This window comes from Chiloscyllium plagiosum, chromosome 30, assembly GCF_004010195.1.
Source record: "Chiloscyllium plagiosum isolate BGI_BamShark_2017 chromosome 30, ASM401019v2, whole genome shotgun sequence".
Lineage (NCBI taxonomy): Eukaryota > Metazoa > Chordata > Chondrichthyes > Orectolobiformes > Hemiscylliidae > Chiloscyllium > Chiloscyllium plagiosum.
This window is the reverse complement of record NC_057739.1, coordinates 3981888-3999988: the sequence shown is the minus strand read 5'-3', so window position 1 is coordinate 3999988 and position 18101 is coordinate 3981888. Positions and strand designations below refer to the sequence as shown.

At 42.9% G+C, this 18101-nt stretch overlaps 1 protein-coding gene across 1 annotated transcript in view; it reads left to right on the top strand.

Moving 5' to 3' along the window:
* The window catches only part of grin1a (glutamate receptor, ionotropic, N-methyl D-aspartate 1a), a 185550-nt gene that overhangs the window by 118926 nt on the left and 48523 nt on the right, over positions 1–18101 (top strand). Inside the window, exons 10-16 of the mRNA XM_043719686.1 lie at positions 1800–1935; positions 4652–4785; positions 8888–9052; positions 10673–10791; positions 13773–13885; positions 14736–14884; positions 15956–16115. Coding sequence (XP_043575621.1) covers positions 1800–1935; positions 4652–4785; positions 8888–9052; positions 10673–10791; positions 13773–13885; positions 14736–14884; positions 15956–16115 — 976 coding nt within the window. The remainder of the gene's footprint in view (positions 1–1799; positions 1936–4651; positions 4786–8887; positions 9053–10672; positions 10792–13772; positions 13886–14735; positions 14885–15955; positions 16116–18101) is intronic.

Sequence of the window (18101 nt, the reverse complement as noted above, 5' to 3'; positions counted from 1 at the left end):
GCCTATCACCCTCACCTTAACCTCCTTCCACCTATCGCATTCCCAACGCCCCTCCCCCAAGTCCCTCCTCCCTACCTTTTATCTTAGCCTGCTTGGCACACCCTCCTCATTCCTGAAGAAGGGCTTATGCCCGAAACGTTGATTCTCCTGCTCCTTAGATGCTGCCTGACCTGCTGCGCTTTTCCAGCAACACATTTTTCAGCTACAAATTAGGCCTGTTTTCTCTCGAATTTATAAGGTTAAGGTGTGATCTGATTGAAGACGTCATGATATTAACAGGAAAATACAGGATAGACAAACATTTCCACTGGTTGGGAAATCTAGAACTAGGGCAAAATTGGAGAATTAAGGCTAGAGCATTCAGGAGAGATGTTAGGAAAGAATGTTAGATATTTGGAACTCTCTTCCACAGATATTGAGGGATATGGGCCAAAAACATGTATATGGAACTAGGTCACAGATAAGCATGATTTCATTGAATGGTGGAACAGGCTCAGGGGCTAAACGACCTCCAACTGTACCTCTGAGTCAATGCCAATTACAATTGATTTCCAAAATACTCCGCTTCATAGATTAAACAATGATTGGTCCATTTCACAGTTCAGGAAGGTTCAATTCCCTATGTGCTGCTGATATACTGTATGGTGTCCAGCAGAGAAACTCATTGTTCAGTGATGATGGAGGAGGAATGGGACAAATGACCAGGCTTTTGGCATGACAATAAAGAAAGGGTCAGTAATTCAGCTATTATACGTTACCACAGATGGATTAAAGGAATGAAATACAGTAGAACCTTGATTATCCAAACATCAATTATCCAAATTTCGGATTAACCAAACAAGATCTCAAGGTTCATAAAAACGGCATTAGGCAACTCAGTGTTCAGTTATCAGCGAAGTGGCATTATGGTGTGCATTGCTGGCTAACCGAGAAATGTTCGGATCACCAGCACTCATAAATTAGCACTTGTTTCCGGTTATCCGAACGATCATTTATTCGAACAAAATACTCCTCGCTTCTCTCATTCGGATAATCGAGGTTCTACCGTATCCAATTTAATAGTAATGGCTCGTGCAGGAAAAGCAGTTCTGATCATTGTCAAATTGTCATGTCAATGAAAGGTTGTAAAAATGGCAATGCAGGTGTTTGCACTGAAAATAGTTTGGTTACCTATTTAATACACCATACGTCAATTCACTGGTTTATAACCTCAGCTGCAAGCCGGTAACAAATATATTCACCTTTGGCCAGCACATAGCACATTCAAGTAAGGCTGAGTATAATGTTTACCTCGCCATGCATCCCTTGCTTTATTCTGACTCTGTCTCTTACAGGAGTGGGCATTGAATCTGAATGCAATCCCACATATAATTTACCAGTAACTAGCAACTTGTGCAGGTTCATGTTGTGTAATGGGAATAAACTTGGAGAGTGCCTGCTGTGGATTTGCACAACTGCTTGGTGATTTATTTGAAAGGCTGAAATCTCTTAGATATCTGTTTGGAGTATTGAGACTTGCAATAAAAGCTCCAAGTTTAAAACATTTAAAACTGCTGGGTTTTAAATTCAGAACCTGGATTTCTACACCCACAGTCACATTGCCTCAACGTGAGTATCAAGTTCGACTGAACAAAGTCTGAATTATATCACAACAAATGCTTCCGCTACAATCGGGAAAAGTTTGCCTGCTTTCTTTGTAAGCTTCTTATGAGCTGTTCACAAAGCAGATGCAGTTCCAAAAGGTTTACTCCTAAAGTTTATTCAGAAACGTGATTGAATCTCTTCTGTTTTACCCAAAGATTGTCAGTATTTACCAGGAGCCTTTTGTATATGTGAAGCCAACACTACCAGATGGAACATGCGAGGAAGAGTATACAATTAGCGGGGACCCCATTAAAAAAGTGATCTGTACCGGACCAAATGCAACTGTGCCAGGTAAGCAGCACAATACCACCCTGCTGTTCACACAAGAAACACAACTCACACCCATGGTACCCATGATACTATAATCACAGCACCCTAACATAACTGATCACCCTCTAGTATTATCACCATCGCCCCAAATACAATTCATTATACCTGCCAAATTATTAATAACAAAATGAATCACCCCCTCACAAATAGAACACATCACCCACCCTTAATTAACCCATTATCTACTACAAATCAAACCATTCCATCTCCACTTTCCCTCCGCAAATATAACCTGCCCTCTTCTCATAGCAGCCCCTTGAGAGGAGGACAACTTTCTTCCACTGAGGGAGCTGGGTCCTGAGGTGATTGAACAGTCCGATACTGAACCCATCCCCTCCCCACCCTGCTATAGAAGGCTGTGGCACATTTACGTTTTTGTTTGCACTTGGCCTCCACCTGGGCTTGTCGAAAGTACTCGAGATGGAGAGCACCTTCGTAATGATTAACCTCATATTTAGACAATCTTGGGCAAGAGATTCCCACAAGCCAATGGGGTACAGCATTTTTTCAAGGAGGCCTTGAGGATATCCTTGAAACAGTTCCTCCATCGCCTGGCAACCACTTGTAATGAAGCTCAGAGCAGAGACATTGTCTTGGGAATCTAACGTAAGACAGTGAAGGTGGACGAGAACGTTCAGGTGGTGGTGTTCCCATGTTAGAGTGAACAAAAATATCATCATCAGTACTCAACACACAGGAGAAAAATATAGGTCTGCTTCTTACATTTTAAAATTGCAGACTACACTCTTTTTGAGAAAAGTGTCGTTTATAATTCATAATTTATTGCTGTTGATCCCTAGTTCCTCTTGAGAAGATGGTGGTGAACTGCCTTTCTGAACCACTGTAGTCCTTGTGCTGGAGGTAGACCCACAATGATGTTAGGGAGGGAGTTCCAGGATTTTGACCAAACATCACTGAAGGAATGTTGATGTAATTCCAAGTCAGGATAGAGTGTGGCTTAGGTGATGGTTTCCCCATGTATCTGCTGCTTTTGCCCGTCTAGGTTGTAGAGGTCCCATGTTTGGATGTGCTGTCTATGCAGTCCTGGGGAGTTATTGCAGAGCAATATGTGGATTGTACACACTGCTGCTGTAATGCTTTGGTGGTGAAGGGAGTGAATGTTGAAGATGATGGGTACCAATTGAGATTGCTGCTTTGTTCTGGATGGTTTCAACTTTCTTGAGTGCTGTTGGAGTTAAACCCAGCTGGGCAAGTAGAAAGCATTCCTTCACATTCCTGACTTGTGCCTTGGTGGATGGGTTTTAGGTAGCCAGGAGGTGAGTTACTCTGTTGTGTTCTTGTAGCTGTATTTGTACGGTTAGTCCTGGTTAGTTTCTGGTGAAAGTTAACCCCAATATTTTGAGGATTTCTAGATACTTGTTAACACTTGTGGACAGGTTGCACATTTCCAAAGGAGTTACCCAGCATGTGTGGACAATTTTCTCCACAGGTAATTGTCCAAAAAGGCACCTGCACCCAAAATTCATCCGTGACCTGCGACCCAAAAGAACAGCAATCAACAGGATTCCCCATGGGATTGCTGCTGACTATTTCCCAAGTTTCCTTTAACTTTATGCACAAGGGTAATTCAGCTCACCAAAAGAGTATCCTTAATTGGTCTAGTCTCTACATTCTAGATTCCACATTTCCGGGACTCCCAAATCCTGCTTCAGCACAGGTGATATTCCTGCTCCGCAGATGCTGCCTGACCTGCTGTGCTTTTCCAGAACCACTCTACACTTGACTCTAATCTCCAGAATCTGCAGACCCCACCTCTGCTTAGCGAGGAGTCAGCTGACTGCTTGCTTCAATGGTCAGTTGCCTCTGGGATCCACGCATGCATGAACCATGGACTCCCCACAGTCTGCCCCCCATGAGGTTTGAATTGAGGCCTAGAATTGTGATTCCCAGCAAATTCCAGCATTGTTGCCATAGTGGAGGTATTATCCCGGGACCTCCATGTGAGGATGAGCATTTTAGGTGTCACACGAGCCAATCGGCTTGTTAAGAGCTGACCAGCAAACCTCTTGGCCTATCGCAGGTCTCAGCAGTGGCTTCATTGCTGGTTCACCAGATGATTATGGCCGATTTCAGGCTGGCAGCTTCTGGGTCCTAAAGTCCAACTATCAATGCCTACCCTTCAAGTGAGAAGATAAGTCTTTTTTTTTATCATGGAGTGGACGTCATCGGGAGAGGAGTTCTTGTGAGTTGAAGGCCAGGGCAGTGGAGGGGATTGGCTTTGAGAAGCCACACCTTGCTATCTTTCCATTCCTTCAGTTGCCCCTAGATTGGGATAATTCAAATCCCCCTCCCAACCCGACAGACAGGTCACTCTAGTTACCCCAGTCAGGAAACCAGCCACTTTCTGACCTGTTGCGAATGCAGATAATGGGGGGGGGGGGGGGAATAGAGACCCTGATGAAGCTGTTAAGTGACCATTTAAGGGCTTTAATTGCTGAAGAGTCAAGAAAAACCTCAGTGGAACTTCTTGCCTAATGCTTGGTGAGGTGGCAGGTATATCTCCAGCACCAACTCACCCAATTACTTCTCCTGCTCAGCACTTCTCTTGCCATCTTCTGGCAGGGGGATGATTCTGCTGTCTATTTATGTATTTGAAACATGGGAGCAGCACATTGTGGTTGAGGTTTTGCTAACTACACTTTGTTATATTTGGCAGGTCATCCAATTGTCCCTCAGTGCTGTTTTGGATTCTGTATTGATTTGCTGATCAAACTGGCGAGCACTCCGACCCTGAACTTCACCTATGAGGTTCATCTTGTCCAAGATGGGAAATTTGGAACACAGGAAAGAGTAGGTATTTCTTCATTCATTTCATGAGGGGGAACTCAAATAAGATCGGAAGACATGCACAGGGATCGATGTATACTGTTAACCCACAATCGGTTTTGGTGATTCAGGCAGCTGAATGATGCTGATTACCAGATTCAGGCAGCATGTTAAGTTTATGATGCTGATTACCAGATTGCTACATACATTGCCCCTGTTGTTCATTAGCTGCACACATCAGCAGGAAGTCTGATAACAGAGGCAGCCACTGCTATGTAGAGGGGAGGTTTATTGTGGCTGCAAGAAAGCGGTCAAAGAGTCGTAGAGATGTACAGCATGGAAACAGACCCTTCGGTCCAACTTGTCCATGCTGACCAGATATTCCCAACCCAATCTAGTCCCATCTTCCAGCACCCGGCCCATATCCCTCCAAACCCTTCTTATTCATATACCCATCCAAATGCCTCTGAAATGTTGCAACCTCTACCACTTCCTCTGGCAGCTCATTCCATACACGTATCACCCTCTGTGTGAAAAAGTTGCCCCTTAGGTCTTTTTTATATCTTTCACCTTTCACCCTAAACCTATGCCCTCTAGTTCTGGACTCCCCCACCCCAAGGAAAAGACCTTGTCTGTTTATCCTATCCATGCCCCTCATGATTTTGTAAACCTCTATAAGGTCACCCCTCAGCCTCCGACGCTCCAGGGAAAACAGCCCCAGCCTGTTCAGCCTCTCCCTTTCGCTCAAACCCTCCAACCCTGGCAACATCCTTGTAAATCTTTTCTGAACCCTTTCAAGTTTCACAACACCTTTCCGATAGGAAGGAGACCAGAATTGCACGCAATATTCCAACAGTGGCCTAACCACTGTCCTGTACAGTGTAGGCCCTAAAAGTGAACGATGACTGAGTGAACCTTTTAAATGCAGATTCTTAATTCCCTCTTTACAGCATAAATGGACTAAGTGACAATTTGAGACTGACTGAATTTAAAAGGACATTAAACAATGGAAAGCAAGAGGAACAAAAGCACCGAAAGAGACAAAACAGCTCAAGGGTCTTAAAAAAAACTACAAATTATATTGAATCATTTAATTAAGAGAAAATATACCTCAGCTGCTACAATTTTGAACTATGACAGAATGTAATACATTGCGTATGGCAATCTAATCTTGCACCATAAAGTGCTTTACCTGAACTTCTTAGTAACAGCAAATCCATCAAAAAATTCAAACTAACATTTGTTTGAACAAGTGTGAGTTAAATTCATAGGAGTAAAGCAAGTTGATATCCTGAGACATTGGTCAGAAATAGTTTGAGAGCTGGAAGAGTAATTCTTCATTTATGGTGCAATGGTATATCATAAACATCTTGCAGGTGCCTCTTCGCAGATTAGTTAGATGGTGAGTAAATCTCAAATATTAATAGGTAATTGGATTTGCCGATTTTTAAAATATTGTTAAGCAGTATTCTAGCCTAGAATTTTAAATGCTTCTCACGAGAAAATTAAACTAACTTTACTACTGCCACTACCCTCTGAGAAGAAGTTACACCAAAGAGGAAATGAATAAGTAAACGAATCACAGCACTCAAAGCTTTCAGAGCAACTTTCCCCATTTAGAATTATAGATTACAACATGGCTACCGAAGTTCCTCTCAACTGCTGGGTGCACAGAAACCTGGAATGTAATGGGCACAATTAGCAGACTGTACACAACAAAGAAAAACTAAAGGCAACACTGAAACAGATTAAAACTCAGGAAATACACTGCCCATTCCAAAGCCCAGTATGACAAACACGGCTTATGAAGTCAGAAGTCACATAACACCAGGCCACAGTCCAACAGGTCCACCTGAAATCATAAGCTTTCCGAGAGCTGTTCCCCCCCACCACACACCCCCACACCCCCGTCACTTCACCTGATGAAGGAGCAGCGCTCCGAAAGCCTGTGACTTCAAACAAGCCTGTTGGACACTAATCTGCTCATCAGCGTGGACTCAAATGGGGCTCTTGCTCTTGGGTTCCATGTTAACTATATTGTAAGATCCAAATAGTTATTCAATTTCCAACTTCAACAATAATATTAAGATCCATTTGGTGCACAGTTCTTTTTTCTCTATCTGGTCTCTGACACAAAATATTATTTGTCACTTTGATGCACATTAGGGTCTACCTGCAACTTGCATGTAACCTCTTTCAGCTAACTGCTCTGACAGCTTTCTCTCATACTTTTCGGCGTGATTGACCAGAGTTAAAAGCTTTGTTCATTTGTGTCACATCTGGTTGCTAGTTGTTTCAATCATTTTCAATGTTAGCCAATTGTCTTGTTTAATGGATGAGAAGATAATGGAATGGAAAATTGTGTTTTTCTTCTGAGTGAAATAGGTTGTGAGAACATACCTTGCTGAGTTGTAGTTATTTTGCATAGATTCAAGTGTTTCAAAAATAAATTTCAATTCTTCACCCCTTAGTAGAAATGTGAAACCATTATTATTTTGCTGTGTGTGGTTTCAAAATCTGTTACACCTTTGAAAGGTCACAACCACTTTCACCAATTGAATTAGCAGCTTTTCATATAACATCTCAGAAACACCATTCATCCCTTGAATGACTGCACAATGGTAGTTAGCTCACAGCCAGCAGTATTCCATAAACAGCAATGAGATCATTCCTTTCTTTTTGACTGTATTGTTTGACTGCCAGATACCACAGGGACACACTGTTCTTCCCTTAGTGGCTTGAGTTTGATGACATTTAATGAACAGAATAATCAAATAGGCCTCAACTTAATAGCCCAATAGAGATATTAAAACCCACTGGAGTATCAGTCCAGTGTACATTCTCAAGTGCTAATGTGGAATTCAGGTCTTCACACCTCCAGCTCACCGAGATAATGTAACACCAATGATCCAAGCAGAGAGTTCTATAAGTGAGTTTTGAGAAGATTTGTAGCTCAGGTTGAGGTTCTGGGTGTAAGTTTGCTCATTGAGCTGGAAATTTCATTTTCAGATGTTTCGTCACCATACTAAGTAACATCTTCAGTGAGCCTTCACACGAAGCTTCATCCGGAGGCTCGCTGAAGATGTTACCTAGAATGGTGACGAAACGTCTGAAAAGGAACCTTCCAGCTCAGCGAGCAAACCTACATCCAGAGAGAGTTCTGTCTTTGAATCTCCAAGAAGTATTTCAGGCAACAGCAGTGTGTGGGAGAGTGTTTCTGTTCCTGTTTAATACAGACTTTTAGCATGCCAATGAAGAATTCTTCACCACCACCCCATCCCCACAAGCTTAGCATTTCAAACATTCTGCACCAATTATTTGAAAGCTTACAGAAATCTTAGACATCTTTAAGAGGGTTAAAAACAGGGTTACAATTCTGTGAGACTTCAGGGTGCTGGGGTGAGCGAGGTCGCTGGCCCATATCAACCTGGTTTAGTTTGATCTCTGACTTACCAAACTGCTACCACACAGCTAAATGCCACATTGGAGTAAAGCCAGCAAGCAGCATAGTGAACTGTCTGACTGTCCAAATCTGCCAGTTCAGTCTAGCCAGCAGATTGAACCCCAATTACTAACCAGATCTTCCAAAAGGAATATGTACATTTAATGGTAAGTGACCACATAAGGGGCAGTTTGTCTTGATCAATGCATTTTAGATTTTTGAGGATAAACTAGACTTGCAGGCGGGTGGGTGCAGAAAGATTGTTGCATTCAAAAGATGGAACACAGTGACATATTAGACCTAGTGGCACAGCATTTTCAGACCCATCACACCACAATCAGTCTGGAGGTCTGGTCAATGTTTCAAGTGAATAGATCTAAGTTGTAATTCAGGGCACTGTTCAGAGAGGGCAGCAGTGTACCATTATTGGGAGCATAACCTGCCATCAGACATAGAAACATGTTCTATATTTCAAGCAATCCTTTTCAAAACTAAGCTGAATGGTTGGGTGGAAGTAACTGAAGACAATTTGGTAGTTTGCAGAGTTGAGTTGTGATGAACCAATATTGCTCAGAACCAATTTCGCTCAGAACCAATTTCCAATTTCTCTCTCTCTCTCTCCCCCTCTCAAAACTTTGCCACTAATGTTTCCAAATGCTCATTAGATGCTCTGATCTCTTCCAGGTGAATAACAGCAATAAGAAAGAATGGAACGGGATGATGGGCGAGCTGCTGAGTGGGCTTGGTGATATGATTGTCGCCCCTCTAACCATCAATAATGAACGTGCCCAGTATATTGAATTCTCTAAACCCTACAAGTACCAAGGACTCACCATTCTAGTGAAGAAGGTATCGGCATAGAGATCTATCTCCCAGCTACTCATCCACTCACCGAGCCATCCACTCACCGAACCATGTTTTCATGCAGTTGTCTAGTCATCTTACCATCGAAGTGCTTCACTCTGTGAACAACAAGCAAGTGAGGTTGTTTTCTTTGAACATTCGCTCTCGGGATGTGGGTATCACTGGTTGGGCCAGCATTTATTGCTCATCCCTAGTTGTCCTGGAAATGGTGGTAGTGAGCTGCCTTCTTGAACCACTGCAGTTCATGTGCTGTAGGGAGACCCATAACCCCATAAGGGTGGGGGTTTCAAGAGTTTGACCCAGCGACACTGAAGGAATGAAGATGTTTTTCCAAGTTAGGAAGATGAGTGGCTCAGAGATGAACTTGCGACTGGTAGTGTTCCCATGGTGTCCATTACCCTTGTCCTTCGAGATGATGAAAGTTGCAGGTTTGGATGTTGCTGTCTAAGGATTCTTGGTGTATTGCTGTAGTGTATCTTATAGATACAATGCTTGCAGTGTGTGTTAGTGGAGGGGGTTTAAGGTGGTAAATGCTGATCAAGTACATTGCCTTGTCCTAGAGTGGCATCAAGATTCTTGAGTGTTATTGGAGCTACGCTCATCCAGGCAAGTGGAGAGTATTCCATCACACTCTTGACTTGTGCCTTATAGATGGTAGACAGGCTTTGGAGAGTCAGGAGACGAATTCCCAGTCTGTAACTTGCTGTTGTTGCCATAGTATTAAATGGCTGGCCTGGTTCAGTTTCAGGTCAATGGTAACTCTCAGGATATTGATAGTGCATGACTCAGTGATGGTAATGCATTAGATTTCCAGGGAAGATAGTTAGATTCCCTTCTCTACAGACGAGGTTGAGCTACCACAGTGAGAACTATCAAGTTAGTTATTGAGTCATAGAGTCATACAGCTTGGAAACAGACCCTTCAGTCCAATTCATCCATGCCGACCAGCTTTCCCAATTGAACTATTCCCATTTGCCTGTGTTTCACCGATATCCCTCTGAACCTTTCCTATTCAAAATGCCCATGCATTCCCCTACCTATCAAATCCCTTCTCACCGTTGCTCTTCCAGTCTACTTTGGGCCCATCCCTATAGAGCTGAGTGCTGCCATAGACTCGGCTCAAACTGCACTTCCCAGATGGAACCATCGCTCTGTCCCCAGGATTTCAAATGGAGTATTGGTTGGCGATAGGAATGCACACAGTGACTCCCTGTGTTACTGTCCCTTCAGGCATCCTGGTGGTCACTCATGCCCTCTCTTCCTGCATATACTTAAGAGTTGGGGTGACCACATCAATGAATGCACTATCTGTGTAGCTCTCAAACTCTCCGATGCACTGGAGCAATGCCAGTTGTTGCTCCTGTTCTGAAAACTGGTCATGACTAACTCTGATAACTGTTATCCTTCTGCATGAACAATTGTGCCAAGTCCAGCGTGACAAAGTATATTGAAGTCTGTGGGAAGGGGGAGATAACAGTGACAGAGAGACTGTGCCCATATGTTGTTCCCAGAATGTTTCTGATTCCACTTCATTGCACCTACTGCTGTAAAAGTGAAGCCAACCTTCCATGCTCTGACTGCAGTGTTTCTGCTTCTGTGACATAGGAAATACCTCGCAGTACCCTGGATTCATTCATGCAGCCATTTCAGAGTACACTGTGGTTGCTGGTGGGCCTGTCTGTTCATGTGGTAGCTGTCATGCTTTATCTCCTGGATAGATTCAGGTTTGTGGAATCCTAATCAAATTCATTTCTGCTTTTCATTTTTTTTAGCTGATGGGATTCAATTTGTGAATTTCTGTGGTTGATGCTACTTATGCAGGTGGAGAATAAGTATTGTGATCGTAGCAGGATCATTATATGTGAAAATATTTACCTTTGATCCACTGAGTACCTTGTCTATAACTGACAATAGGAAGTGGCAAGCTTATTAGATCAATATTTGGTAAGTTTTGACAGTGTGAGAAGAACACAAAGTATCAGTGGTACAAACAAACTGTGAAAACCATTGAGGCAAATAAATTAGTCTTGTTTAAAAATTGCTAATTGTAAAAATCAGGTTCTGATGGGACCTCCAAGACAGATTTAAAAATAAATCTGGAAAATACTAAAAGTACTCAGCATATTTGGCAAGATATGCAAAAGGAGAAAGTGAGAACTGCAGATGCTGGAGATCAGAGTTGAAAAATGTTTTCCTGGAAAAGCGCAGCAGGTCAGGCAGCATCCAAGGAGCAGGAGAATCGACGTTTCGGGCATAAGCCCTTCTTCAGGAAGATATGCAAAAGCAGAGTTAATGGGTGGTATTTTTGTCTCCCTAGCAGGGGAGGGGTAGATAGCAGGAAAGAAATCTTCATCTTTCCCACCACGTCACCAACTGAGTGCTAGGCAGAAAGATGCATTGTTGACCTACTGACTGATGACCATTAAAGCCTGAAGTGGTCACTTCATGGTCACATAAGGGCTTGAACCTGTCATAAGTCTGGTCACCTGGCTCCTGGCAGCAGTGTAAAGTCGCTGCTTTCTGGCAGGATGACCTGCCTGACAGATTTGGTTGGGAGGGGGATGTCAGTGGGATAGGGAATCAATCTCCACCAAGCTAGGTACAGTTCAAGGCACAGTTGGAGGAGTGACAGAAAGCCAACAAACTGGCCTTACCTCCAGCATCCAAAAACCTTCTCCCCTTGGTCCCCACCCCACTATCTCCCAAAAAGAAACAGACATCTTCTCATCAGCCCAAATCTAAGTGTCTGCACTGCCTGTGTCTTCCATTAATCTTCTAGATCAGGAGAGGTCTAGAGTGGTCAAGAAGCCATATGGCATGATTTCCTTCATCGGATGGGGTATTGAGTACAAGAGTTGGCAGGTCATGTTACAGTTGTATAGGACTTTGGTTCGGCCACATTTGGAACATGCATACAGTTTTGGTTTCCACATTACCAAAAGGATGGTGGATGCTTTGGACAAGGTGCAGAGGAGGTTCACCAGGATTTTGCCTGGTATGGAGAGCGATAGCTATGAAGAGAGGTTGAGTCGATTAGGATTACTTTCATTAGCAAGACAGAGGTTGAGGAGGGACCTGATTGAGGTCTACAAAATCATGAGAGGTATAGACAGGGTGGTTAGCAAGGAACTTTTTCCCAGAGTGGGGTCTCAATTACTAGGCATCACAAGTTCAGTGTGAGAAGGGGAACAGTTTAAGGGAGATATGTGCAGAAAGTCCTTTATGCAAAGGGTGGTGGGTACCTGGAATGCGTTGCCAGAGAGGCAGTAGAGGTGGCACGATAACGCCATTTAAGATGTATCTAGGCAGATACATGAATGGTCAGAGGGATACAGACCTTTAGAAAATGGTCAATAGGTTTAGAGAGAGGATCTGGATCGGAGCAGGCTTGGAGGGTCGAAGGGCCTGTTCCTGTGCTGTAATGTTCTTTGTTCCTTGTTCTCCAGCTCCCAGTGGCCACTGGCTTCTGATTGGCCAAAAACTTCAGGCTTGGTAGGATTTCACCAGTGAGACCACCTGATAGACTGAGAAATCTGCCACTCACCACTCCACATCTGTAATTCGTGTTTGATCCAGTGGACTTTCACACTGGCGAGGACAGGGGTTTAGTCACCATTGAAGACTCCTTCCTCCACATCAAGTTCATTTTACATTAAATCGCAGACAATGTTTCAGGTCAATGATGTTCTCTCAACTTTAAAGAGTTAGAGTTGTGAGATATTTTACACAATTAGAGGAGGGAAAGGTGTTTGATAGGATGTGGACAGGTTATACAAAACAAAAGGGCTATTGGAACAAGGCAAAAGGAGATGGTATACAAGACAAATAATGAACCAAATGGTAAGAGTGAGGAGATGCAATCAGGACTAATCACATTTTAAGAAAATCTGAGGTAAATTTCCCCCTAATCTCCAAAAGCACTTGAAGAACTTTTAGGAAGACTGTTGTAAGCAACATCTAACTACTTCCTGTGTCAGGAAATGAGCTTCACTCTCTGAAACCCATCTAGTTATCTTTAATATTTTAGTTATTAAAGAGTCCAGACATCTGGTCCATAAGACTATAAGACATCAGAGCAGAAATTAGGCCATTCAGCCCATCGAGTCTGCTCTACCATTCAATCATGTCTGATAAGTGTCTCTACTCCATTCTCCCACTTTCTCCCCATAACTCTTGATCCCCTTGATATTCAAGAACCTATATGGTCCATACTGACTGCATTGAAAAGAAATACGTTTCGGCTTAAGACCACTATAACTTTTGTATTTTATAATGTTGAGCCCCATGACTGCCCTTCCCACCCACAATTCTCCTGCTCTGTAATCATGATCCCATGCCCACATACCTCGCTTCTTCTGTAGGTCCCCATTTTCTTGCTCTCCTACATTTGCCTGAATATTAACCAACCTCACACTATGATGGAAAGAAACCACATCAGGATATATTCCCTACCGCTGAAAAGTCTGAGGTAACTGAGATCAGAGTTGATTCATCAGTTGGTTGCCCAAAAGCATTTTGGCCAAATTGTATTTTACTGAGAAGTAGTGGCTGTTGTGTAGATGGTGAATTTGAATCAAAGATTTCCAATATTTCATCCTAATGGACAAGGCTCAAAAGGAGTTGCAAAAGGATAATCTGTGGTTGTAATATAAATTGGCAATCCATGATATGTGGAGTTGTAACATCGGTGTCTTCTGTCTTTCAGTCCCTTTGGGAGATTTAAAGTGAACAGTGAGGAGGAAGAGGAAGATGCGCTGACCCTGTCCTCAGCCATGTGGTTCTCCTGGGGTGTCCTGCTGAACTCTGGAATCGGAGAAGGTAAGCTGGGAATCGCTGAGTCCCTGCAGGTGTAAAGAGTCTCTGAGTCATTACAGTCTTCTCCTGGCTTTGTTACATATTTCCAAGTTCCTCAGTTTATATTTCATAATGTTCCAACCAATTCTACTTCCTTGATTCTCAAACTACCATTTATTATGTAACTACTACATATTTTTTAACTATCTATGTATATGAATGTAACTAATTTTAATGTATAAAAATTGTCTTTTTAAAATGTGGATTTACTTAAATGTGTATCTTTTAAAATAATTACCCAATCTGTTTACCACTGTCTCAATTGTAAATTACACGTGGCCTTGACTCCCTCTGTACAAAACTATATTTGATTCTCATTTGGTTATCACTGACAGTTCATTTGGAGAACAGCCCTCTAGAAGATTCTCCAGAGTCAATTGTAAGACTCTGTCCTCTAAGACAATTGAAGGCTTTTCAGACTAAATTTAGCAGAACTTTTTTTTGCATAAGGATGTAAAGGAGTGTGGAGTTCAGGAGGGCAAGTCTGAGCCACTGTTCAGTGTGGTTTAAACTGAATTTCAGTACAGAGTTGAGGAGTTGAGTGGTTTCCTCCTGCCTTTAAACTCCAAGGCATACACTCACCGAAGAGATGGGAGAAGAACCATATAGCTGGGAGAAGGCTGACGTTTTACGGGCAGAGTTGGTTTTTGAGTGCTGTCTGCTATTTACAGGAGGGTTGTATATCTGGAATAACTGATGATAAGTTGAGATGTGGAAGGTCTGAGCAACACAGAGAGAGTGCAGCACAAAGAGAGATGGTAAAGAATGAAGTTGCATTTGCCTAAATGGTGTCTCTTCAAACTACATCTTCCAGGGGCCCCCAGGAGTTTTTCTGCTCGAATCTTGGGCATGGTTTGGGCTGGCTTTGCCATGATTATCGTTGCTTCATACACAGCCAACCTGGCAGCTTTTCTGGTGTTGGACCGACCTGAGGAGCGGATAACTGGAATCAACGATCCCAGGGTAAAGATTTCACATTACTGTAAGAGCAGTACAAGAAATAGCATATGGTAGATCCTTTAACTACAGCTCGCCCTATGGTCATAGCCTAGAATTGCAGCAGCAACTGCTGCTGAGCAGAGATTTATCCAACACACCTCCTCCTAACACAAATATCGTGCTTGCTCCTTTGGTTCCGTGACCAGATATTAGGATTTCCCATATTCCCACCATGAAAGCTGGAATCCAGTGTAGATCACAAACATATCCTCACTTATGAATTTCTTTCAAAAGGGAGTGAGTGAGTTTGAGGAATGCGTCTTCAGAAAGTCATAATTTACCACTCATTATTTGCAGAATGTTTTAACAGCTTGGAGCAGACAGCTGTAAATACTTCTGATGCACGCACATATTTGTGAGAATGAACTGGATAGTGACAAACTGAAAGAAAGAGCACGTGCACTGTGACACCACCTCCTCTTCTTGACATCTCTTTTGACCCATGTTTTACTGTGGCATGATATCTGAAACAGCCTGGTATTAGCCAGAATAACAACAAACATGAATGCTCATATAATGTTCCTTTGTTAATTTTCCATGGTCATTGAGTCAGAGATGTACAACATGAAAATAGACCCTTCGGTCCAACTCGTCCATGCTGACCAGATATCCTAAATTAATCTAATCCCATTTCCCAGCATTTGGCCCATATCCCTTTAAACCCCTCCAATTCATATACCCATCCAGTTTCTTTTAAACGTTGTAATTGAACCAGCCTCCACCAATTCCTCTGGCAGCTTATTCCATATACTCACCATATTTTGGATATTATTATTGTGGAACGGGTTAAACTAAATTGCCGTTAACATTTCCATTTTACTCTGATCTACAGCAGTTTTTCAGCATTTCACACTCTGGGACTGCTTTCCTCACTTGTTATGTGGTAGACTTGCAATGAAAATGTAAATTGTGCAATTTCTGACTTGCTGGCTGATATCTGGGAGGCCAGTTAAAAATATATCCTACATCTCTGTGTCTTGTGAATGTGAAATACGAATCCAAGCCGTTTTAACCCACCTTCTGTTTTGTTCACAGCTTCGTAATCCTTCTGATAAGTTTATCTATGCTACGGTGAAGCAGAGCTCAGTGGATATTTACTTCCGTAGGCAGGTGGAATTGAGCACCATGTACCGGCACATGGAGAAACACAATTATGAGAATGCAGCTGATGCTATCCAGGCTGTGCGAGATGGGTAATACTCTCAGCAACCTTTAAGACATTATTTAACCCTGCTTATACCGCTGTTAGTGATACAAAGTAATAGCTGTGTTCCCCTGATGCCCTGAACATTTTGTAAATCAGACAGACTCATTTTCAGGTCTTGAGCCTTTCTGAGTTATCAAGCCAAGCCGTTTTTGAAGTGTTACTATAAGAGCTGATGATATAAATATCAGACAGGGTACATATGCTCAGGCATGGCAATGGTGCCCCCCAGCTTGATGGCATTCAGTGTCTAAAGGTCACCAATGAAGTATGGACCCACTTGGGGTAAGATTCTGAAGATCTGCTGTTATGGATAGCTGGGTGTTGAGTAGGTGATACTGTATATATTGGAGAGTAATGTGGTATATGCTGTTTACCTGTCAGGCCGGCTTTAGGGTCTTCACTACACCGTCTAGAAAGCTCCCAGATTCCATCTTGAGTTCATAATGTTAACTGATCACTGCCTGTGTAGCAATTGGATACACAAACGGGGAAAATTCATGTCACGGTTTCAATTAATCATTATCCATAAAAGCCCGTTGAAACATCCTGTCTTGAGATGAAATGAGAATGTAACTTGAATAGGCCTTTCCATGTGTGCACCTGTTGTATTAAACAGAGATCCAGAAGAATGAGCAGCTCAATCTCAAGCAGGCGTCCCCCTGTATACATAAAGAGTTCAGTTTCTGTAACATCCTTCACAACTGGACTACCCGAAGCACTTCTCTGGCACAGAAGCCCAATTGAAGTGAAATGTCTGTTGCATTGTAGGAAACAAAGCAGTCACCTTACCCAGGGTAAGATCCCAAGAACTGAAAGTTGAAGATGACCAGATCATTTTTGTTTTTAGTGATTTTTATTGAGGAATAAATATTGATTCAGACACCAGCATAGGTGTCTAACTTTTTTCCCACTTTCAGCTATTGTAGGAAAATCAATCACAATTTAGAAGGATTTATACAGCCCAGAGATCTCTTTACCAACCATGTGACCATGCACCCTAATTCATCTAACGTTCACACAACACCAGATTGTAGTCCAACAGGTTTAATTGGAAGCGCTAACATTCTAAGTGCTGCTCCTTTATCAGGTGATGAAGGAGCCACCTGATGAAGGAGCAGCGCTCCGAAAGCTAGTGCTTCCAATTAAACCTGTTGGACTATAACCTGGTACACATGTGATTTTTAACTTTGTACACCCTAGTCCAACACTGGCATCTCCATATCATCTAACATTCTTCAGCTTATATAAGAAGAAGGGTGGATTTGAATTAAATTTTCATTGCAGATAATCTGTAAGAAAACAATGATTCTGATGTACGAATGTGTCTTGTTAGCAGCAGACAGAAGGTCAGAGAGTGAAGATACCTCATGACATCCAATATGTGCAACACACTGTCACTGCATGTTATCAAGCTCAGTGTAAAGTGATTGGTAAATCTAATCCCGGAACAGCCAAAACATGAAACTGATCTTGATTGGTACAGAAAATGCTGTTTAGATCAGAGTGGTGCTGGAAAACCACAGCAGGTCAGGCAGCATCTGAGGAGCAGGAAAATCGACGTTTCGGGCAAAAGCCCTTCATCAGGAATAGTGGCAGGAAGCCTCCAGGGTGGAGAGATAAATGGGGGAGGTGGGGCTGGGGAGAAGGGAGCAGAGAGTACAGTAGGTGAATGGGGGTGGGGATGGAGGTGACAGGTCGGAGAGGAGGGTGAAGTGGATAGGTTGGAAGAGAGATTGGCAGGTAGGACAAATCATGAGGACAGTGCTGAGCTGGAAGGTTGGAACTGAGGTAAGGTGGGGGGAGGGGAAATGAGGAAACTGGTGAAGTCCACATTGATGCCATGGGATTGAAGTGTTCTGAGGCAGAAGATGAGGCGTTCATCCTCCAGGCGCAGGTGGTGAGGGAGCGGCGGTGAAGGAGGCCCAGGGCCTGCAAGTCCTTGGTAGAGTGGGAGGGGGAGTTGAAATGTTGGTC